Source organism: Macroventuria anomochaeta (assembly GCF_010093625.1).
Source record: "Macroventuria anomochaeta strain CBS 525.71 unplaced genomic scaffold BU25scaffold_3, whole genome shotgun sequence".
NCBI lineage: Eukaryota > Fungi > Ascomycota > Dothideomycetes > Pleosporales > Didymellaceae > Macroventuria > Macroventuria anomochaeta.
Genome location: NW_022985364.1, coordinates 1,359,456 through 1,380,697, shown reverse-complemented (window position 1 = coordinate 1,380,697; position 21,242 = coordinate 1,359,456). Strand labels below are relative to the sequence as shown.

Sequence of the window (21,242 nt, the reverse complement as noted above, 5' to 3'; positions counted from 1 at the left end):
AGGATGACTACTTCTGGCAAATCACAGAGTACAGTCTCAGCTCAGCTCTTGGCCATGCTGCAGGGCTGAGGAGCTTGACCTGCAACTAACTGACAGACTTCAGCTCTTGAGCCGAAATCGCATCATTCTCGAGGGAACCAAAACAGTGAAGACGACTGCTACAGTTGTGGAATGCCAAAATCTCGAGGGGCATTACTGAAAATCTATCTGCTTGCATGCTTACACACATAGTGCTTACACCACCTAAGCACATACTAACCTTGACCATGCTGCATGCTACCAGGCCAGGGCATTACACAAAAAGAAGCACGATTCACACGGAGACCAATCATACCGTTGCACATGCGACACGCTATCCAGTAACGGTTAATGTTCCTGTTGTCTCCAGCTTCCGATTGGATGTTTCTACTGTACACTGCGACCATTTGCTTACGGTCACGCAGGTGTACTGCCTCATATGCAAGCTCGGAGAATCCAGAGCCACCAGGTCTGCATTGGTCTACTACTCAGCTCGCTCTCGCCTACAAGACTCGCTACGTGGGCCGCGCCCCATCCTTCTCGTACGTACAGCTTGCTTTGGGTATATGCCTCTGGCCGCCACGTTGTAGCCCACACTTAGGGTTTCGCAAAACTCAAGTCCACTCGGGGACGACTTCCACGCATCCTACGCCATGGAGCATCGAGACAACTATCACGACAACATGAACAGCCCCAATCGTACACCTTCGCAAGGCGAATGGAGCCCCCCACCACCACAATTCGAAGAGCATGACCACATATACACAGCTCAAGGGTCACCTCACGCCAACTCTCCGCCCTCTCCGTACTCGTCAGTGCCACACTCTTCACCGCCGCCGCTCTCTCCGCCTTTACATGTCTACCAATCTTCCTCGCCGCAGGAGTATCAGCAGGGGTACTTTAACAGCCCGTGAGTATTCTGCCACCACCGTTGTCTGCAATGGATTGGAGTAGAATGCTTTCTTGCGTATTTGAATACAGCTCACTGACGATATTTTAGCGTATCTACGGAGAAAGAGACACCATATGCCACACAAATGGCTATTGGCAGTCCCACACCTGACTATTCTGCACCGCAAGTCGTGCCCCATCAGCAGACCTATCCGTTCGGTCGTCAGCCGTTCCCACCTTCTTCGCATGGCGGCAGCACACTCGGTTCGCCTCAACCACGACCATACACCTTCAAGGAGCACGTCGATCCACACGACCAATACATCTCGCGGCCTGGCTCTGTCCCGCCGCCAGTACCACCGAAGGATGACAGGAAGTGTGGGTTAAAGAAGCGTACCTTTTGGATGCTGATGGGGTGCGTCATCTTCTGGCTCGTTGCTCTCGCAGTAGGCCTCGGGGCAGGATTGGGCATAGGTCTGTCGAAGAAGAACAAGTAGGTTGCGCGTTCTTTCTAAGCGCTATTGAGAATCTCTACTGATGGTTGAACAGGAGTAATGAGATCAAGATGGACCCGTTCTGTCGTGACCATCCTAAGCTCTGCATTGGCGGCGCACTGAACGCTGATTACCTCTCGAAGAAAGGAGCGTTCAACGGGTCTGGCATCGCACTTGCTGGAGAGTCCTGGAATCCAACAACTGGAACACTTTTCACCGTGTACTTCCAGCATCACACAGGAGACATACGATTCATGAGATACACGAGTGGCCAGAAGTGGGTAGGTGGCACCAAAGCAGAGACTGTTGCAAGTAATGCGAAAAACGCCACACCAATATCAGCCGTGGCGTATGCTGCCAACTCGACGCAGTTTGTGAGTACATTCGTAGCCATAGCATTTATCATTCTGACTGTAGCAGTTCCATGTGTTCTACGTTGGAAACGACAACATGGTCAAGCAGGTTACTCAGACCAATGAGTCAACCACCACTCAGCTCTGGACAGAAGGGCCTCTCAGCAAACAGAACTTGCAAGTCTATGCTGATTCTCCAAGTACTGGGCTCCAAGCGTGCTGGAAAGGTAACTTCTATGGTGATGCAGACTACAAGAAGTTTCCCACCGTGAGTGGAGAGACCAATGAGGTACGGTTCTCATATTCCTTGGATCTTATCACATTGGTTAGCTAATTTTTGCTCCCAAGGTTCCTTTCGACAACAGACTGGGCATGAACATCTGGTACGCACTGGACAACACCACTTTCCAGCAATACGCCTGGTATGCCGGCAGCCCCGACTGGAAGTTCATCCAAAAATGGCAAGGATTCAACACACAAGCTGGCGTCGGCTGTTACAGCTGGGGAGCCGGTACAACACAATATGCGATGATGGTCAACAAAGGCGAAGATGTTGAGTTCTATTGGAAGGATACTGACACTAATTCGAGCACCATCATTCACGACGAAGACCATCCATACAATGTCTTCGTCAACGCCACTGGAGCTACTATCCCAGACGTCTGGCCCTCGACATCACTAGGCTACACTACATACTTTTATGCTCAGTCGGCTGACAGAAGCATCCGTGGCTACGATATCAACTATAACGCAGAGAACACGTCGTATCCCATGCACGAGAACTTCACAGTACAAACGCCAGCTGAGCCGCTGTATGCGCTTGGTGGCACGCATCTGACTGTTTCTGCTGTAGCAGAGAAGAACGATAAGGGAGACACACTGTATGACAGTTTGTATGTCTTCTTCCAGAAAGATGGCGATGATATCACGGCAGCGACGAGGAGAGTGTTTGGGGGTGAGTGGACCATTGCGCCGCTCAAGATTCCAGACGCATGAGTCTAGTTCCATCTTGTGGTGTTCCAGTAATGGCTACTTGTTTGACCCTGGAGGAAGTTAACAGTTCTAGCGGAGAAAAATGGTCGAAAGGCTCACAAGGCGCTTACTTCATCATGTATATGCTTTCTTTTGTCGAACATTCCGGGCAGAGCGCGATGACGGTCCTTGTACGATCGCTTGATGGTTAGGCGTTGTGGAGTTTAACGATACCTAATGACTGGGTCGAAGCACATTATAAACACCCTTTCACAGAGTTTTGAATCAAAAGCCTGCAGTAACAGGCACCACTTCAATATGTCCATCATTTCAACTTACCAGCTGCCGGAACCACAATCACGATCACCGAGGGAATCTTTTGAGAATGTGCGTTGCATGCACACACCCTATTACTATGAATGATCGATCACTGCGCACACGACAACCCATCATTCAGCCGCCTGCGTAGGCCATCGTCTCGACTTGCTGCTTTTGCCAATCCAACAGCATGTGCAATCTCCTCTCTTGCTCGCCGCTGTCCACAAACACAATCTCAGAAGATGACGGTAATTTTGGCTATTTCCGAGAACATGTGGCTAACAGCTGCCCTGTGTACGCCCAATTTCCCTGTCCTAATGAGGCAATAGATCATGTCGTACGACATATTCTCGCGCTGTGTTGCGAGGTGTCGCGCGTGGTGTTGCAGCACAAAGCTGTGTGTTGCCGTCGATCGAGATTGACGTCAATCTAGAGATAACAACGTCGACTCAGCGACACAACTCTCATCTCACACGGGCCAGTGTTGGTAGTTGAAGGTGTTTGAGATCGATGAGGGACCCTTGGCGGCGCATAGCGAAATTGCTTATGGGGCTGAAACCGCGGCCCAAGCTCACACTGACCGCTCGCATCTTCAGCGACCCGTTACCATGACACAGACGTCTTTGCTGCAGGAACCGCGGTGACAACGGCCATCCCCGTTATCTACTATGGATGCCGTTGTCGCATGCGGCAGATGCAGCCAATCTGCAACATCGCGCATGCTGTCACGTGTGTGCCGATCACCCATACCCTGGCCTCAAACCCTGGTCTTCGACGTCTGAATCCTGCGCAATTTGTCCCTAACGGCCCCAGTTGCGTCTGGAAGACTTGGTGACCGCTGGCATGAGGAAGAATTGTGGAGGCGACGGGTTGTTTCCCGGGGACTAGACGTCTCGATGCTGGCGCAATTCTGCTCATCGCTACCTTTTCTTCGATTTTGCTCCGACCCACGACCTCGCCTCTTGCTGTGCAACTGTTTGCTCTTCGGAGCTATCCACTCCTTTGGCCGCGCATCACTTTCCTTCCTCTTATTATCGTCCCATCGTCCTCAATTTCCTATCTGATACCCACTAGCAACCCACTTGAAACGCGATGCCGAGCTTGCTCACGAGATCAAAGTCGCTCCGGCTTCTGAAGGGAGGTCGGAGGGGCGCCCAGCAGGAAGAGTCTCAGACTCAGAACTCTATCCCACGGCCGAACGCTTCTCCAACAGACTTTGACAGGTTCAAAGCAGCTACACCAGTTCCTAGGGCTGACCGAGCGCTTGAAGCGCCCGAGATGGTAGCCCGCCCGAGTACGTCAGGTGGGCCGGGGGAACGCGCAATACAATTCCACAAGAAGACGATTCCTGCGCCATCAATCTACTCTGAGGACCGGTTCCTGGCTTTCTCTTCGCCTACTAACTCAACCGCCGTACTACACGCTGTGGAGAGCCCCGAGGACGTTATTGGCATCGCGCTGGGTAGCCCTACTGTTGGCTCGCACTGGACCTCAACGCCCCAGGCCACCACCGAGAACCTCGTTGCCGGCGCCCAGATGTCACTACACAGCTATGCCAATGCATCAACAACCACTGTTACCGGACCTCAGACACAACCTAAGCCCAAGGTCAGCCGGTGGAAGTCCTTGTTCAAGAAGACAGCGCCACCATCAAAAGAGAAGCCTTCTTTCTATCAACTGGCACAACAGGTCACCCCAGCTCGTGCAGACAGTCATCATGATACATCCCCAAAGTCGAAGTCGAAGCCGAAGTCGAAGACGGAGGGTGGAGTAACATTGCCGGTTTCGGTCTACAACCTTGACATGAGGGCCTCTCGCAACAAGTCACATGACAATGTGTCGTCAACGGAAGTTCAGCATGGAAGGAAACGTTCAGCGACACTTGATGCCGGCCGTGCCGCACCTCGATACCGATCTCAACGGTCTGCCACAACTCCAAACCCACCGCAAGCTGGCTCAGGTGCACCGGATATGAAGTTCTTGGAGGGTCTACCAACACAATCGACACAGACTGCAGCTGGGGCAGGCCTCCTCGGTGTGGACATTCCTGACACTAAGCTGGACCGATACAGTGTTATGTTTAGTGGAGTGCTGGAGCCAACACCCAACCGGTCTTTGTTATATCAGCGGCGACAAGAAAAAGCCGATAATGATAAGGCCAAACCACTGGACAAGATCTCGATCAAGGTACGTTATGTCTAGAAAGACCGTCTTGAAAGGTTTGGCTGACAAAGACTAGGATGACAAGGAAAGTTTACCAGAACCCAAACTTCAACGACGAGCGACATCGCCTACAGTCTCGAATCCTCCGTCAGCGCGACTATCATTGTTTCCTGCGACTGGACGCGCTACACCAATACTACGTGCAGGTACACCAACTTTGCGTGCAGGCACACCGGTATTACGAGCACCATCGCCTCTTGTCTCAAACTCTCCTCGAGCGAGATCCAAGACCGCACCGGCAAGGTCACCGACACAACAGACCTTCAAGACAGCAGAAGAGAGCAAGAGCAAACCGCCGTCTACAAGCGCCACCCGCCAGTACAGCGAATCACCCAGCCTCAAACCACAACAACCAGCACTCACACCCACCTCCATCCACAGCTTCGATACCTCGGATAACGAATCCATCACCATTGTAGTAGGCCGCACAGCGCCAGCCGCAACAAAAGCGTGGAAGGCACATGTCGAATCGCAAGAACCCGAGTGGAAAATCCTTCCCAAGCCCAGGTCTGCATCTGCGTCCGCGGACCGCTCTGCATCCCTCGAACGCTCCCTCAGTCGCAAACAACCACGCGTAACCGCCGCCTCAGCACTGTCCTCGCACCCTTCCTCACCACCTCTCGAAGTCTCCTCGCCGCTGCAGAACCTGCAGATGCTCCTCTCACCACCCCTTTCCGCTGAATCCTTCGAACGACCCGCTGTTGAGAAGCCTGTCATTCGACGGACGAACAGCCAGCGGAAGGCGAAGGTCGTAGGTGGCAGTGCGCAAACGGCGACGGTGGGCATTGCAAGGAGTGTGAGTGTCAGCAAGGCGACCAGACCGAGGACGTTGGTCAGGACGCAGACGGATCTGGGGAGACATTTGCAGACGAGTCCTGAGAAGAGGTTTGGGGATGGGATGGCGCTTACACCCACTCTGGTGGAAATTGGGAACCGGAAGAGCCAGAGGGTGCAGTTGGTGGACGCTTGAGCAAATTTCTTTCTATCTCTTCGAGTCCCACTTCGAGAGTCAAAACTTTCTTTCCTGATTTTTTCGCGTGTCTTGCGCATCTTCTTAGCAGGTAGATCCTGCTCCGCTTTTAGGGAGGCATTTGTTTCGTGTTGGTTAGCGGAGACCGACACATTTGGAGTCGCAGGCCAGGGACATTGTTCATGCCAAACGTCATTCAGCGAGGCGCTTCAATTTGATCCATAGGTTGGATACACGTTCTCCTTTGTCAGCCACTTGGCAATTCTCACTTCGACGCGCTGCAGAGCAGTTGCCAACCACTAGGGAGGTTCACATTGCTTTCGCCATTTCTGTCAGCGCGGGGCTATGGCGAAGGTGAATTAAACTTGGGATGACGTTTTGCACAACAGTGCACATTTCTATAGATAGACGATACAACACAGATATACTCCTGTGCTCAGCCTTTTCTATCATTGCTTCCTGTTCAATGTTGTCCTAGACGTAGCCTCGGAACGATTCCGAGGATGACATCACCAGCATCAACCATCATTCAACTGACCACCTTCACAACCCAAGGCAGCCCACACTGTGGAAACAACATCGGAGACGTAATTACTCGGCATCTTCTCATCTTCTCATCCTACGATGGCTCTCGGAACAACAGCCCTCCCCTTCTGGCCCGCCCTCCTCTTCACATACTTGGAGCCCAGTAAGCCTGACTAACGTATATCTGCACAATTAACCAGGCATGGGAACTCATACGTGCACAGTATCCCTTATTATCGGTGCCTATGCGGCGATAACATCGCCCTCTACTTTCATCACCTCTCAGCTTCCATATCACGAGCCAGCAGATCCCATCTCGCCAGCCGTTGTAATCCTTGCGTACACGCTAGGCAGTCTGTTTCTTCTCCTCGCTGGATATGCATTGACGTGCACGGTGCTGACCCTTGATGGGAATGTTACGAAGTACTATCTCTTGTTCGCGGCGTGCGGAGACATTGGGCACCTTGTAGCGAACTATGCGGGCATGGGCAGTGCGGTGTTCTGGGCGTACAGGGAGTGGAACGAGGTTATGTGGGGAAACATTGCTGTCACCATCTTCTTGTTCTTAAATCGTTTAGGGACAGTGCTTGGTTTATTTGGAATGCCAGGGTGGGTAACAGCAGGCAAAGCAAAGAAGGTGTGAATTAAAGCGGGATCCCCAGCGATCTGTTACATGGTAGCAGTGTCCCCTTCGAGGGCGACGTTCTCACTTGCTTCCAGAATTAAGCCCACTGACTGCGCCATTGATGACTCCAGCTTGGAAACCGGAGTGCTGATTGCCAAACGTTACTGTATGTGAGCCATCTTGATTCTTGAGGGCCGCTCTAGCAACTTCGTCTTCCTGCACTTTTGACAGCAGCTCATCCAGCAGCCTCTGTGACGCATTCACCGCTTTACGTTCTTCTTCCAACTGCCGCAACGCCTCAGGAGCGCTTATGCAAAGGTCCATCCTGTTAACAGCCAGGCTGAGGCTTAACATGAGCTGAGTTCTTGCTTCAGCCTTCTACAAGACATGACTGCTGTCGTGCGTTGACTTCGAAATGACCTCCGCACTAAGTTTCAGCAACGAGAACGCTAGCTTTCAGGCCAGCACCATCAACAGTTCGGTCCACAATTCGTTCCACCTTCCGCCTAGTAAGTTGCGGGAAGGCGTGTGGGCCTGAGCGTCTGAGAACTCCAAAGCAATGTGCTAATACACCTCCATCAGGAGAAAGACCACAAACTCCGCCACAACCAGCGGTCCTGACACCCTTTCCGCGCGACGCCGACTTGGTTCGAACGCGGTGCAATATTTGACCATGTTCACGAGATATGTGCAACACCATGCTCGCGGACCGCGCTTGTCGGCCTAGGAGGGGTTGGGTGGGTAGCGTACAGTTTTACTAGCTCTTTATGCTAAACGCAGAAAAGCAAGTCGCAGCTTGCCATTGAATATGCTTACCGTACCTGCGAGCGGTCGCCTGAGACGTGGGTGTTCTGGGCGTACGCGAGCAACGCAGCGCTACCGCCGACCGCGTGAAACTCGCTGGCCGGCACGATCCGCAGGCCAATATATTCAAGATGATGCACGACTGGATGTGCAATAGCAGGCACAAATGGCTGCTCGTCCTCGATAACGTGGATGATGCTTGCTTTATGCTCGCAGTTCAGCGTGACAGCCAAGGTCAGGCTGCTTCCAAACCGGCAGGAGATTCCTGAAGATGTGTTGCGCCTCCAGGAAGACAGTGGTAGCGACAGTGATAACGAACATGATGCTTCACAATCCAGCGCAAGCAACGACGATCTCGAAGACGATGATTATGAAGACGATAGGTTCAAAAAAGATCTAGTTGTGCTGTGTGACTTTAGCTTCATCTCTAGTGAGATCCATGCAAAGAGCTTTGAGATGCACGCACTTGTGCAGCTCGCAACGCAGAGGTGGCTGGCCGCGAGCCGCAGGCTCGAGTGGTGGAAGCAGCAGTTCATCAGCTGTCTCTGCGCGGCGTTTCCGACGACTGGAGAGTACAAGAACTGAACAGTATGTCAGGCGCTGTTTGTGCACGCCAGATAAGCAGCTGACTCAAGCCAAATAGCAAGGGTTTGCTGGAAGAATGGGCTACGCTGTTGTATCGTGCAGCATGGTATGCATGGAGGGAAGGAAACGCAGTTGAAGCTGAGCAGCTGGCCATGGAGTCAATGAAGGTGCGGAGGAAGATACTAGGTCAGGGGCATGAAGACATGTTATGGAGTATGGCGATGCTAGGGTCAGCGTACTGTATTGGAGGGCGATTGAGTGATGCAGAAGAACTACAGAAGCAAGATTTGGAGACGTCCAAGTCAAAGCTGGGAGAAGACCATCTAAACACGCTGGTTAGCATGGGTAACTTGGCATCAATATATAAAGACCAGGCCCGCTGGATAGAGGCATTAGAGCTAGAGGAGCCATTGTTGGAAATAAGGAAGAGAGAGCTAGGAGAAGAACATCTAGAGACACTGGCTAGCATGAACAACCTGGCGTCAACGTACTGGAAGCAAGGCCACTTAGATAAGGCAGAAGAGCTAGAGGAGCAGGTGGAACCTTCGACGTGAATCGAACTGAGGCGGGAAGTCGAAGTGAATGCAGCTGGATGTGCTGTAGTAGAAGGATCAGCGGCGCCAGCAACAGTGCTACAACCTCTATGCAATAGCCTTTACTGTACGAGAGAACGTCCGGGAAATGATGTGATAGTTGATTGAATCTGCTGACTTGCGTACGAAAGCTATGGATGTGCACCAGTCAATCCATCTCTCCATATTATACTTTCAACACCACAAAAGGTCAACACAGCAGATTCAATCAATCGTCAAACTCCCCTTCATAACTATTACCGCCGTCCCACTCAACTCCACACTCTCAATCCCCTTACCATCCTCAGTCGTTTGAACAGTGATAAAAATATCGCACCGCCGGCCCATTTCCACACCCTGCGTCAAGTGGAACTTCTGTACTTGTTCTGCACTGGACTGACGAGCAACGATGGCCAAATAGCAGCACAGCGCGCAACTAGCGCTGCCCGTTCCGGGATCCTCTCTAGTACCAATGCTCCTCGTTCTCAACTTCCTCACACCCGCATCCCCCTCAATTCCCTCTTCGATCCCAAGATCAGTGTAGTAAAAAGTCCCCGTATATCCAACATCCCACCCACTTCCCCGATCCAAGTACTCCGCTTTATAGCACTCTTCAACAGGCAGCAGTCCCTTCGTCGGCAACCCCAGCGCCTGCACATCCCTCATACTTACAAGGTTAAACGCCATACCCTTCACGATGCTCACCAGCGGCACCGTCGCACTGCCACTCCCATCCTCCTTGCCTGGGAAAGGGTGAGCCAGGCGAGACCTGTGGATGCGGAACGCGTGCGGCACATTGACGCTCACTCTCCCGCTGTGTTCCGAGTAGGTGAAGGGGATGGTACCAGCCAGCATCTTCAACTGCTTGATCCCAGGATACATCTCCGGGTGCTGCGAGACATACATTGCTGTACCAATTGTCGGGTGTCCAGCGAACGCGAGGCGGGAGATTGGGGTGAAGATGTCGACGTCTGCTGTGCCATCCTCGGTGCCTGGGACCGGTTCGTGGAGGAAGGTGGTTTCACTAAGATTGAATTCTCGTGCGATCTTCTGCTTTTGCTCTTCGGTGAGGATGTTGCGCAGGGAGGATGGGACGCGGATGATGGCCAGGGGGTTGCCGATGTAGGGTGTTGTGGTGAACACATCTACGGTTTTGAAGGGGAGTTGCATGTTGAAGCCTGTCAAGGAAGGTTCATTGACGAGGAGAAGAAGTGGTGAGCGTTATGTAGTAAGCGTTTGGGTGCTGCTTACTATGACTATTCACTGTACTAACCGGATACGGTATGCCGCTAGAACTGACTCACACTACATTGATCGTCCTTGGCGTGTAATTAATCGGAGTTTGCTGTGGATTGTGGACGTGATCGAACTGTACATTTGGGGTATCTTGTAAGGAAGCTCCACACATGCGCCGCCTATGATCGTAACAACATGTCGTGTCGTTCAAACACCAGTAAATCACCTTCTCATCCCTCGACCTCACTGACATCCGCAAATAGCGGCATGTTGATATCCCAGTCCTCATTTGATCCCGCTGTTCTGCCAACTATACACCTCGTCTGCAGCATCGACTTCTGCGTCATGTCGCTGACATGCTCAAGCAAATGGTACATGAGCGTATCCACGTTGCCAAAGATACTAGTGACTTTCAACTCAACACTGCAAATGACGCAGCCATAGTTGCACTCATCACCTGCACTGTCAGGTGTCTTCTTCTTGACATGACTCTTAGCTAAGAAGATCCAGCGATACCGGATACCGGATTTCGAAGTGTGTATGTTTGGGTCTACGATGGTCTCTTTCTTGCCCTTTTTGCTGGGATGGGCAATGCTGTAAGTGTTTCCACGGAAGTTGCATGATTTACACTCCCAGACCTCTTTAGTGTTGTACATGCCTGAAGGCATAGTGCGAAGTGCAAGTCCCTTCTTGATGTCTTCGCGAACGTCCCATGCGCCTTTGCAGAAGCCCCAATAACTGTTGTCTTTGCACGGTCGACCACCCATCATGCGCTCTTGTCCGGGTTTTGGGGACTGAATGGTGGACGAGGGAATGATACGGACTGAGCGTGGAAGAACGCCGACTGAGCCTGAGCCGCTACTGTCAGTCGATGCTATGGAAGGCTGTCGGATGCGATCGATGGTAGGCGCAGAAACAGCTCCGTGCCATGGTATTGAGGGTACTCCGAATGTCACAGTGTGCCCGCTTGAGCTACTATGCGAACTGGGAGGTCCGCGCACCTCAGGGGACCGCAAATTTGGTCGCGTAGGGCTGATCTCTGCTCTGTCTTCTTCCTTGGGTACAGGAGAGTCTGGAGGTGAGGCAAAAGGTGCAATTACATTCGGCACCCTTGTGGCGGACTGTGAGTTTAAGCTGGAAGAATCCTGATTAGGTGAGCTCGTCACCTCGTGAGATAATTTTGGCTCGTTGGCTGGTCCACCATTCTGTGGAGAGGCTCGCAATGGGCTCCTCTGTGGCACAAAAAGGGGTGCGATGGAAGATGTATAGGTATCATTTGTTGGTGCGTAGGATGTAGGAAGCGACGTGGGCTGACCATAATGATCGATAGACTGTTGGAAAGCTGCATTCGGAGACGTCGACGGCGAAAATCCTGGCTTGTCTATGGGTGGTGAATGAGTTGAATATCGAGGGTCGCTTTGAGCATACGAACTGCGCGACGATTCTGAGTCGTTATGTTCCCATGATCTATCCGAGTAGGGTGCACTGGAGGTCGATGAATTAGAGAAACGATGTACAATCTGCGTCTGGTGCTGAGGATATGGGTTTGCAGCTGCATACGGAGGGTGCTGATTGTGTCCATTGAACATGTCCTGGTTGAACGTGGGATGATGGCCTGCATAAGCTTGTGATGGCGACAGTGTGTGGTTAGCTGCTGGCATATCATCCCAGGTTCGACCGAACATGTCCTGTCCTGGGGATCCATCACCGTTGAGCATATCGAGCGTACCCCGCCGCTCTCCAAATGGTTTAGGATGCTGATTATAGCTCCACGGTTCGTTCGGAGCTCTATTGCTAACGTCAAGGCCCTTATAGGAATCCATAATCTCATCAATGTCTCTCGTGATCGTGGCATGGTCCTCTCCCCTCGCCTTGACAAGCTGTTCGAAAGCAGCGCTGTAATTGATATTTGGCGGTTCCGCCGGTGGGCTCGCGTTGGTCGATACAGACTTTGTTGATGCGCTGCTACTGCGTTTCATTTGGAAGTAGCGGGCCAGACCAGACCTGGATTCCTTCGTCTCCGTTTGTGAAGCAAGGGTAACAGCCGAGGGAATGTAGCCATCCGGAACAGTGTCTACAGGCTTGAAGCTGCTTGGCCATGACGATGGTAGAGTCGCGACCGAAGACCGTTGCTCATGTCCTCTCTCGGTTTGACGTGGTACGGGTCGTGTCATGATAATCCTTTGTTTCATCTCATCCAATATCACAAAGGTATCTTTGCGGTTCGTTATCGATGCTTCGTGCAGTAAGCGGAGGTTCAGTATTGCCGTCTCGTGTTGCGCAGCCATTTGAAGACTCTTGATTATCTCCATCTGGTTTCAGAGGTACGGGGTCAGTGGGTCTCTTCTATAGGCTTCGTGTGAGTTGCTCTTACCTGAAGCATGACAACGACATGCATGAGGCGATCGCGTGCGATAGCTGAACACATTAGCTCGTGATCTGAGTGGTCTACGTGTGGTGTTACTTACTGTCACCAACCCGCACAACGTCGCCCATCTCCCTCATATCTTGTGTATATCGAAAGCCTATTTGTTGCTCGCCAGATATAAGGGAATCCTGCAATTGTTTCTCCTCAAACTCCTGCTGGGCTGCGGCACGTGCCTTGCGTCGCTTTGCTTTTATGTGTTTGAGAAGTTCAGAGCCAGCGTGGAATGCAGAGACCACGGCGCTGACCGCAGCGACAACCTACAAACGTTATTCGATGCCTTCTTAACCTGTGGCTACAATATGTTGATCTAATAGAAGCGACAGAGATGTACCATACCTCAACGCCGGACATGTTGTGAGCTGTTTAGATGCGCCGCCTGCTGGCGCAACCGCGGTGGTTGGCTGAATCAAATACCAGTGCCTACTGGAATATCATACGCTTTTGAAAGCTCGTCTCGTGCTCACGGGCTAATCGACACGAACACACACGAAAGTCGTTTTAGAGAGTCCACGAACCCCACGTTTCGGAGGAACTCTTGAGCCAAGGCTGACTGTTGCCTCGAGGCTCAGGAAATTTTGCGGATATCGAAGGAAAGCTGGCTGGGCGATTGCGTGATACGTTGGAAGAGCCCCTCCAACAACTTTCTGGTAAGGATAGAGTGTGTGGGGAAATGTCACGGAGAGGATGACTAGGAAGAGAAGGTCATAAGGAACTACACGAGGGAGAAATCGGACTGCTGAGCGGGCTGCAGCTCGTACGCAGCCTCACTTCACCCCTCGTCCTCTGTGAGCTATCGAGATTAGCCTTGAGCTTCGCCGCCAGGCTCGAACCTCGGTGCATGGTTCAAGTATCGAGAACTGCATCTTCGCCAATAAGGAGAAGCTGTGGCAGTGTTCTTATCAGTCCCGTGCAGTCATATCTGCGACTAAGGCGGTGATGGCTGATGAGGAAGCAGAAGCGTTGTGTCCCGTTGGCCAGGTCGAGCAGCACGGCAAGGGGAAGCGAGGGCGGATGCGGGGTCCGGGATGAAGCTTCATGGTGCTGGCGGTCCAAAGCTACACCGGTACCTGCGTTGTATGGAGCAACCCCAGAGCGTAGGGGTGTGTTAGGCAAGCTTGATAGAGATGGCGAAGCTTGGGTGTAGCGGTTGCACGTTGTGTTGCGGGGCGACGGGCTGTGCTCGTTTGTGGAGGCGCTGTTGACGTGAAAGCTAAAGCACAGCCTCTCTGGCGTCTCTTCTGGCTGACCGGCCCCTCGAGAAGAGCGCAGATGCTGGCGCTACAAGACGATGTGATTGCAACTGGGCAAGTCGGTGCTATTGGATGGGTATTTCAGTGCCTCCAAATACTTGAAGAAAGTGCTCGCGTGCCGCGCAACATGATCTTAGTAGGCAGGAAACAACGACAGAGAGCGTCGCAGGAAATCTCACACCTCTCCTCATTGACCGTTTTCTAACAGGGGCACTCCTGCTCTTTCCACTGATAGCCAACAAGTGGAATAGAGAAGAACAGAACTCGAAAGCAGCACCATCAACACCGCCAAGCCGCAAACATGTGACACCGCGATCTCGCGCCTTCCCAAACTTTCGTCATCACCAAACCAAACCGCTTCAACCACAACACACAATGCCACCAAAAGGCTCGCGAAAGTCCGCACCGGCAATTACCAAAACCCTCGTTCTCGATAACGGTGCTTACACGTTGAAAGCCGGTCTTGTCCCCACAACCTCCACCACACCACCCACACACGCCGACTGCAGCGTAATACCAAACTGCATCGCGCGCAGCACGCGCGACAAGCGCACATACATCGCGTCTGAACTCGACTCATGCAAGGACTTTGGCGAGCTTGCCTTCAGGCGGCCGGTGGAAAAGGGCTTCATTGTTAACTGGGAGGCAGAGAAGGCGATATGGGAGCACGAGTTCATGGGCGCGGGGGAGGGGTTGAGGGTAGGTACGCCGATGCGTCTGTAAATTCTTAGGGGGAGGGCAACGCTGACTGGCGCAGTGTGATCCGAAGGAGACGAATCTGCTTCTGACGGAGAAACCGAATTGTCCCAAGGAGTTGCAGAAGAACTGCGATGAAATTGTGTTTGAGCAGTTTGAGTTTGCGGCGTACTACCGCTGCGTGGGTGCGTTCATCCTCGTGGAACTAATGGGCGCAGAGAGCTAATGTATGCAGGCCCAACAATGGCTGCGTACAATTCCTTAGATGCTACATCGCTATCTGCTGTACCGCAGGAATGCCTCCTCCTCATCGACACCTCGTACTCAGACACCACGATCCTACCACTCTACAATGGGAAGGTATTGCAGTCGGCAGTGCGCCGCCTCACAGTGGGCGGCAAGCTGCTCACTAACTACATGAAAGAGCTCTCCTCCCTACGGCACTACAACATGATGGAAGAGACGTACCTGCTCAACGAGATCAAAGAGGCCGTATCATACGTCACACCGTCACCGCAACAGTACGCCAAAGACCTCGAGCGGACGTGGAAGGGAAGGCTAGGAGACAAGAGGGAGTTGGACAGTAGTGTGGTGGTGGACTACGTGCTGCCAGACTACGAGAACGCGATACACGGGCATGCAAGACCGCATGATCCTGCGAAGTCACGGATGAGACGCGGAATGCAGCCTGTGCAGGGCCCGAGGGAGGATCTGCTGCCGCTGGGGAACGAGAGGTTCGCTGTACCAGAATTACTCTTCAATCCATCAGATATCGGCATACAAGAGTCGGGCATTCCCGGTGCAGTCATGGAGAGTCTCAGTGTGCTTCCCGAGGCGCTGAGGATGGGGTTCATGGCGAACGTGGTGGTTGTGGGAGGCAACTCGCTGATTGAGGGCTTTATGGAGAGACTGGAAGCGGAGCTGAGGATGCTAGTCCCGAGTGACCATCTCCTGAATATCTCACGGGCGGAGGACCCTGTCAGGCATACATGGCTTGGGGCTGCGCGGTTTGCGAGCCAGCCGGAGCTGCTGAAGGAGGTGCTGGTGAGCAAGGCCGAGTATGACGAGAAGGGGTCGACGTGGCTGGCGAGAAGATTTGCAGGCGAGAGACAGTAACGGCACCATACTACTGAAGACCAACACAATTGATTGTTCATCCGTGAATGCCTCCAGTGCAGCACCTCTGCCGTTGAGACGGCTTCTCGAACGCTGCACTCCTCGATCGCGGAAGTTCGGGGCTTCTGATTGGACAATGGACGGTGTCTTGGCAGTCTCGAACATTTCCAATGTTGCCCGCGAGACTTTGTGAACGACGTCCATCTCAACACCGCCGCCCCAATGCGCAGGATACCGCGCCCCTCGCGGGCAATCGACGCCTCGTCCGCCTTCCAGTCCTCGGTGCGCCAACGGACCGCATCGCCCTGCACCCACCTCCGCGCCTTCTCCACCACCCCTTCTGCCGCGTTCCTCCTGCCCGCCGGCAAGCAGGACAAGAAGAAGCACCAGCAGTTCGTGCGGCGGTGGCAGAAGCGCCTCCTCGGCGAATCCGAGCCCATCGGCGCCCACGTCGACCCCTACGACCCGACGTCGCCTGTGCGGATAGCGCCCGAGGACCAGGGTGAGGAGATCGAAGTGCTCGAGGAAGACGCCAATGCATCGTTCCCGCGGTACCAGAAGGCCGAGCACGGGCGCAAGCTGAAGCACGTTGGTGGTGAGGAGTGGCTGGCGAAGACGGAGGAAGGCGACATGGCAAGGGAGTTTGAGAAGTTGACGCTCAGGACGTATACGCCGCTGACTCTGGAGATGGCGGATCAAATTGAGGAGTGGACGGGTACGCCGTATACGCTGCGGGACGAGAATCTGTTGATGGCGCAGACGGTGCACCAGGTCACGGGACGGCCGTACACCGAGTTCAAGTATGTGGATGACATGACATGTGCAGTGCATCGTAGGTTACTGACGAGTGACAGCTTTGGCGTGAACAAGAGGACGACAGACCCTGTCAAGCTTAGGAAGGCATTCGCCCAAGCTGTGGCCGAGGTGTACACATTCAAGCAGGCCGGCCTGGATCTGGATCTCTCCAAGCTGCCCAACCGCGGTGTCTACAAGCGTCCCTCGTGGGCCAAGAACATCAAACTCTACAACACCTCCAGCGGCGAGCTCGCTCTCGCATTCCCGGAGTACAGGAGTGCCGAGCAGTTCATCAACCTCATTCAGTCGACACCAGAGTGGGATGCATTCGAGCCTGAGTTGTTAGAGGACGACGAGCTCCTTGTCGAGGACGTTGTAGCGCCGGTGGTCCCCGAGGCTCCTGCTGCGGTGCCGGTCATGGATCCCGCGACGCCTGAGTACAGGAGGGCGGCTGTCGTGAAACAGGACCCCGAAAAGACGTTCGACTTCATGTCGAATCGACCTGTGCCTCGCGCAAAGCCCGTCGAGACTCCTGTCGACGCCGCTGGGACACCCGTAGTTGAGGAGGACGTGCAGGTTGAGGAGGCTGTCTCCGTACCGCCCACCCACACCCCGTCTTCGCCTGCCCCCTCGCGCCACGCTGGACTCGAGACCAAAGCACAGAGCCTCACCGATGCCATCACTCAGCTGAGGAAAGAAGCGCGTTTGAACAGCGAAAACACCGCCTCACAAGTTAACGAAGTGATGTGGCGCCACGTCCCGCTCACCGACAACGACGTCAAGTTCGCTGTAAGTCTCCTCTATTCCCCCTCCACCCAAGATCGTAAGCTAATGCTACTGCAGCTGTTCAAACGCCTCCTCCAACTCACCGGCACACGCATCCCCGACCCGCTCCTCTCCTCCTCCACCACTCTCGGCGACTTGTACGGCCACCTCCGCGACGCCGCCAAACCCGCACCCACCTCCCTCTTCAGCGCACTGCACACCGAAGGCCAGTACCTCCGTGAGAAGGCCAAGACTCAGATCACCGCCGAAGACAGCTCGAGACAGCAGCGCGCCAACCTGGGCGATCTGTTGACGTTGGGTAATGTCGAGCTGAGGAAGTCGAAGCCGACGTTGACGGAGAAGAGGACCAAGACGGGTATGGAGAAGGTGGTGCAGTATGCGCTGTGGGAGCGTGGGCTGGACACGAAGGGGAAGAGGGGGAAGAGGAAGCAGGAAGATGTACCGGTTGGTACGCCGTTGAGTAGGAGGAGTGCGAAGTTTTTGGTTGGGAAGACGAGCCAGAACCTAGCATAGAGGTGTTTGAGACAGGAACCGTTGTAACTTGTACATTATGTAGCATGGCTGGGCTAGGATTTGTACTGTATCACATGGCGGCGGAAGATTTAGAGGGCCGTGTAGGAATACTATTGCATGTTCACGAGCCGCGCGTGCCCGGCATACAACCTGGTCGTCACGTCAAACTTATCCATTGCCGACAAGCATATAAGATCGGCGTTTGCAAGGCGCGAAAGGACCGAGTAGCTACTAAGTCGATGCTCGCAACTCGTACTCGGGATGTGGAGGCTAAGAACGGTACATCTTCAGGTACATAGTTTGATGAGGGGGATTTGATGAAGCTGTTCGACATGCAGTAGTACAAACCGACTTTGAGAGCTGATGCCAAAAGACTCTTAGAAGTGCATTGCCAAAGACTCTTGGAAGTGCATCGCCAAGGCCTTCAGATGCACCTTTCATATGGTTATCAGTCGTCGTGGATTTGAATAGAGACATTATGCTACTCGGTCCCGACTGTCTATACAACTCACTGGGATCTTCTTGTACATCGATATCCCAGGGCAGGAAAGCGCAGCGCATCTTGTGGCATTGGTAGCAGCCTCTCAAGTGGTGTTGTCTATATATCTCAGTACGATAGGCTGTCGGAGCTTTTGTTATGGGAAGTAGGAACAGGTACCGTGTCCGTGCGCGTGCCGACCGGATTCGCGTGACGACTGGGTTTTACTAGGAAAAAACAACAAAATATACGAAGTTTGACCTTGAATATTAGTAGAGATATTAAGATACTTTCTATTAGAGAAGTATTTGGTTTTTTATTATCTTTAACCTTATGGGAAAAAATCTGTAATAATATAGCTATTTAACCAAGTTTTTTTTTTACTAGTAAAAGAGTGTCACGGGTATTTCTCACTTTACATGTACCGGCCAGCCCTCGGACAGATTCCAGAGCTGGGCTGGAGGCTCACGGGTCACCTGTATATATTCCTCACAAGCCTTGTGTGAGAGGGGGCAGCTGGGGATACCAACTGCTCTCTGGGATGGATGAATTGGTGGAAGGAAGGTTCAGGCTTGTTGGAGATAAGGGTGTGGAAGAGACCAAGTGTGGGAATACCACAAGTGGTGAAAAGGATAAATGATGAAGAAGGGATCAAGTGTGGGGACACCACAAAGGATCAGTGAGGCATGAAACAAGTATTGAATTGTCTCCTCTCGTATCGTTGCGTAGTCCTGTTCGTTCATTGTTGTTGCGGGTTGCCCTTTGATCGTAACACCGTCCATCTCAGAGAGCAGTTGGTACCCCCAGCTGGCCCCCGCTCACACTCTGCCCCGGGGGATCTGCCCAACAGGACTCCGGACCGAAGGATAAAAACCCTTCAGACCTCCGTACCGGAGCATCCCTTATCAAATCCATCAAGTTTCTACTAGCACTCAGCCCTCAGCAGCCAGCTCCTTACAAAGAGATTTTCTGATATTTTTTATTATAGATACTTAGATCCTTTAATTATCTACTACTTTAGTATTAGAAGTATTTTAATATCTTATTAGTTCTATGGTTAGACTATTTTCAAATAGGCTACTTTGTTGTTTTTCTCTAGTTGAATCTGCTCGGCATGCGAATCCGGTCAGCACGCGCACGTTCTCGCAATGCGCGCCTCAGCACTTTCACAGGCAACACAAAAATGAGGCTGTAGAGCCACACACAATAGTTATTATTGTGAGATATTTTGGTGGAGTACTCTATAGGCCTATGCGACAATATTCCCTCATACAAAACGGGCAGGCAGAGTTGAGGTGCAGCCACGGCGGGTGGTTGTTGTAGGAGCCACCTGCACCAGGCTCTCAGCAGCAGCACCACTCCGGGCAGCAGCAACACCACGATTCTGCTTCTTTCTTGGTACTGCTTTCTGTGAGGCCTTGCGCTTGCCTTTTTGGGATAATTGTAGAGCTTTTGCAGCGTCGCGGGCTTGTTTTTGACGCTCTCTCTCAGTTCTGCGTTCGGCTGCTTCCTCTGCCTGTTCAGCCTTTTGCTGGTCACGCTCTTCCTTCTCCCTTATCCGCGCCTCACGCTTCTGCTGCTGCTGCTTCTCTTTGAGTAGTTTTTGAGTGTGTTGTAGCTCCTTCTGGGTAGCTTTCTCTGCCTCTACCTGTTGTTGATGGGCCTCAAATGCAGCAGCATGGGCATCGGCTTCCCTCTTCAATGAAGGACTCCACCAGGTAGCTCCTCCGTGCCGCTCAAGGCTGTGAGCGTACAAAGGCAGTACCTTCTTCTTATTCTTCACCCTATCCTTAGCAGTAAGAGCCTGTTGTACACCTTTTAACTCATGCTGAGTGAGCTCTAGTTGAACGTGGAGCTGGTGGATAGCCTGTTCCAAAGCCGATGCCTCTGCACCAGCGTCATCCTTCACTACACTCCGCAACAACAACTTGGCTTTGAGCCAGTTTGGCTCTGTAGGTAGAGCAGCAGCTGCGGTTTGCTCTGGAGGTGTTGCTAGAGGCGGAGGAGTAGGTGTTTTGAAGTGATCAAGTATGATGTTGGCGTTTGGTGGGTGGATACCTGTGGCTCGGAAGGCAGTCAATACCAACGTTTCAGTGAAGGTGTTCACCCAGGCAGGCCAGAATAGTAAGAAGAAATCGCTCTTCTTTACAGGCGCCTTGCCTTGGCTTGTATAGTTGTGTTTATCTAGCTCGTTGGAGTAGTTTTGAGCCAGTGGCTTGAAGCAGACTACGTCCAACGGCTGGAGAGTATGGGTGGCATGTGGTGGAAAGATCATGAGTAGAATCTTGTTACTGTTGCAGTATTTGATGAAGGGCTTTGTTATATGACTGCCATGGCCATCGATAATGAGTAGCCGCCACTTCCTCCGAGCCTTGGGCTTAGTGTAGCGATCAAATACCTGCTGCAGCCACGTCAAACCCAGGTCGTTATTAGTCCATCCATTTGGTGAAGTAGTGAAGTGGATAGAGTGTTTTCCTGCCTCAATGGCGTGTACCCAACTAGCCTGTACATCACGCCCGGCAGCTGGAAAGATGATGCCTGGAGGCAGGTGGGATCCATCGGCACATATAGTGGCCAGCACTGTCACCCACTCA

The 21,242-nt window shown here is 52.7% G+C and overlaps 9 protein-coding genes across 9 annotated transcripts; 6 read left to right on the top strand and 3 right to left on the bottom strand.

Moving 5' to 3' along the window:
• Positions 1 to 832: 832 nt before the first annotated feature.
• On the top strand, positions 833 to 2,859 carry BU25DRAFT_150245 (uncharacterized protein). The gene is made up of 4 exons (XM_033700626.1): positions 833 to 1,402; positions 1,459 to 1,777; positions 1,824 to 2,045; positions 2,105 to 2,859. Exons 1-4 carry the CDS (start codon positions 1,056 to 1,058, stop codon positions 2,750 to 2,752), a joined length of 1,536 nt encoding a protein of 511 aa, XP_033566563.1. The 5' UTR covers positions 833 to 1,055; the 3' UTR covers positions 2,753 to 2,859.
• A 788-nt stretch (positions 2,860 to 3,647) lies between these two features.
• Positions 3,648 to 6,661, top strand: BU25DRAFT_437087 (uncharacterized protein). The gene is made up of 2 exons (XM_033708984.1): positions 3,648 to 5,233; positions 5,286 to 6,661. Exons 1-2 carry the CDS (start codon positions 4,139 to 4,141, stop codon positions 6,237 to 6,239), a joined length of 2,049 nt encoding a protein of 682 aa, XP_033566562.1. The 5' UTR covers positions 3,648 to 4,138; the 3' UTR covers positions 6,240 to 6,661.
• Positions 6,662 to 6,795: 134 nt separating this feature from the next.
• On the top strand, positions 6,796 to 7,515 carry BU25DRAFT_406911 (uncharacterized protein). Its single transcript, XM_033705398.1, has one exon. The coding sequence runs from the start codon at positions 6,967 to 6,969 to the stop codon at positions 7,405 to 7,407; it is 441 nt and encodes a 146-aa protein (XP_033566561.1). The 5' UTR covers positions 6,796 to 6,966; the 3' UTR covers positions 7,408 to 7,515.
• A 289-nt stretch (positions 7,516 to 7,804) lies between these two features.
• Positions 7,805 to 8,778, top strand: BU25DRAFT_418063 (uncharacterized protein; the record flags this gene model as incomplete). Its single annotated transcript, XM_033707851.1, has 3 exons — positions 7,805 to 7,898; positions 7,972 to 8,036; positions 8,410 to 8,778. The coding sequence occupies 3 exons, from the start codon at positions 7,805 to 7,807 to the stop codon at positions 8,776 to 8,778; spliced, it is 528 nt and encodes a 175-aa protein (XP_033566560.1).
• A 134-nt stretch (positions 8,779 to 8,912) lies between these two features.
• On the top strand, positions 8,913 to 9,332 carry BU25DRAFT_331376 (uncharacterized protein; the record flags this gene model as incomplete). The annotated part of the gene is made up of 1 exon (XM_033702394.1): positions 8,913 to 9,332. A coding segment is annotated over one exon (420 nt), but the record flags the coding sequence as incomplete, so codon positions are not given.
• Positions 9,333 to 9,464: 132 nt separating this feature from the next.
• Positions 9,465 to 10,553, bottom strand: BU25DRAFT_406910 (phenazine biosynthesis-like protein). The gene has a single exon (XM_033705397.1). It carries the CDS (start codon positions 10,518 to 10,520, stop codon positions 9,576 to 9,578), a length of 945 nt encoding a protein of 314 aa, XP_033566558.1. The 5' UTR covers positions 10,521 to 10,553; the 3' UTR covers positions 9,465 to 9,575.
• A 63-nt stretch (positions 10,554 to 10,616) lies between these two features.
• Positions 10,617 to 13,693, bottom strand: BU25DRAFT_406909 (uncharacterized protein). The gene is made up of 4 exons (XM_033705396.1): positions 13,351 to 13,693; positions 13,055 to 13,271; positions 12,961 to 13,004; positions 10,617 to 12,898 (listed from the first exon to the last, which is right to left on the bottom strand). The coding sequence occupies exons 1-4, from the start codon at positions 13,363 to 13,365 to the stop codon at positions 10,817 to 10,819; spliced, it is 2,358 nt and encodes a 785-aa protein (XP_033566557.1). The 5' UTR covers positions 13,366 to 13,693; the 3' UTR covers positions 10,617 to 10,816.
• A 946-nt stretch (positions 13,694 to 14,639) lies between these two features.
• BU25DRAFT_437085 (actin-domain-containing protein) lies at positions 14,640 to 18,296 on the top strand (the record flags this gene model as incomplete). The annotated part of the gene is made up of 7 exons (XM_033708983.1): positions 14,640 to 14,963; positions 15,022 to 15,145; positions 15,196 to 15,938; positions 15,977 to 16,004; positions 16,261 to 16,876; positions 16,931 to 17,660; positions 17,715 to 18,296. 7 exons carry the CDS (start codon positions 14,640 to 14,642, stop codon positions 18,168 to 18,170), a joined length of 3,021 nt encoding a protein of 1,006 aa, XP_033566556.1. The 3' UTR covers positions 18,171 to 18,296.
• Positions 18,297 to 19,969: 1,673 nt separating this feature from the next.
• BU25DRAFT_317974 (uncharacterized protein) lies at positions 19,970 to 20,713 on the bottom strand (the record flags this gene model as incomplete). Its single annotated transcript, XM_033702222.1, has 1 exon — positions 19,970 to 20,713. A coding segment is annotated over one exon (744 nt), but the record flags the coding sequence as incomplete, so codon positions are not given.
• Positions 20,714 to 21,242: the final 529 nt, after the last annotated feature.

What these genes read in the sequence shown, in the direction of transcription:
- BU25DRAFT_150245 (XM_033700626.1), top strand. Translation starts at nt 1,056, where the DNA reads ATGGCTATTGGCAGTCCCACACCTGACTATTCTGCACCGCAAGTCGTG. An exon ending in GGTCTGTCGAAGAAGAACAA is followed by an intron (nt 1,403 to 1,458) that starts GTAGGTTGCGCG and finishes ATGGTTGAACAG; the next exon opens with GAGTAATGAGATCAAGATGG. An exon ending in CTGCCAACTCGACGCAGTTT is followed by an intron (nt 1,778 to 1,823) that starts GTGAGTACATTC and finishes TGACTGTAGCAG; the next exon opens with TTCCATGTGTTCTACGTTGG.
- BU25DRAFT_406909 (XM_033705396.1), bottom strand. An exon ending in CGTTGTGCGGGTTGGTGACA is followed by an intron (nt 13,005 to 13,054) that starts GTAAGTAACACC and finishes TAATGTGTTCAG; the next exon opens with CTATCGCACGCGATCGCCTC. An exon ending in ATGTCGTTGTCATGCTTCAG is followed by an intron (nt 12,899 to 12,960) that starts GTAAGAGCAACT and finishes CTCTGAAACCAG; the next exon opens with ATGGAGATAATCAAGAGTCT.
- BU25DRAFT_406911 (XM_033705398.1), top strand. Translation starts at nt 6,967, where the DNA reads ATGGGAACTCATACGTGCACAGTATCCCTTATTATCGGTGCCTATGCG.
- BU25DRAFT_406910 (XM_033705397.1), bottom strand. Translation starts at nt 10,520, where the DNA reads ATGCAACTCCCCTTCAAAACCGTAGATGTGTTCACCACAACACCCTAC.
- BU25DRAFT_437087 (XM_033708984.1), top strand. Translation starts at nt 4,139, where the DNA reads ATGCCGAGCTTGCTCACGAGATCAAAGTCGCTCCGGCTTCTGAAGGGA. An exon ending in TGGACAAGATCTCGATCAAG is followed by an intron (nt 5,234 to 5,285) that starts GTACGTTATGTC and finishes GACAAAGACTAG; the next exon opens with GATGACAAGGAAAGTTTACC.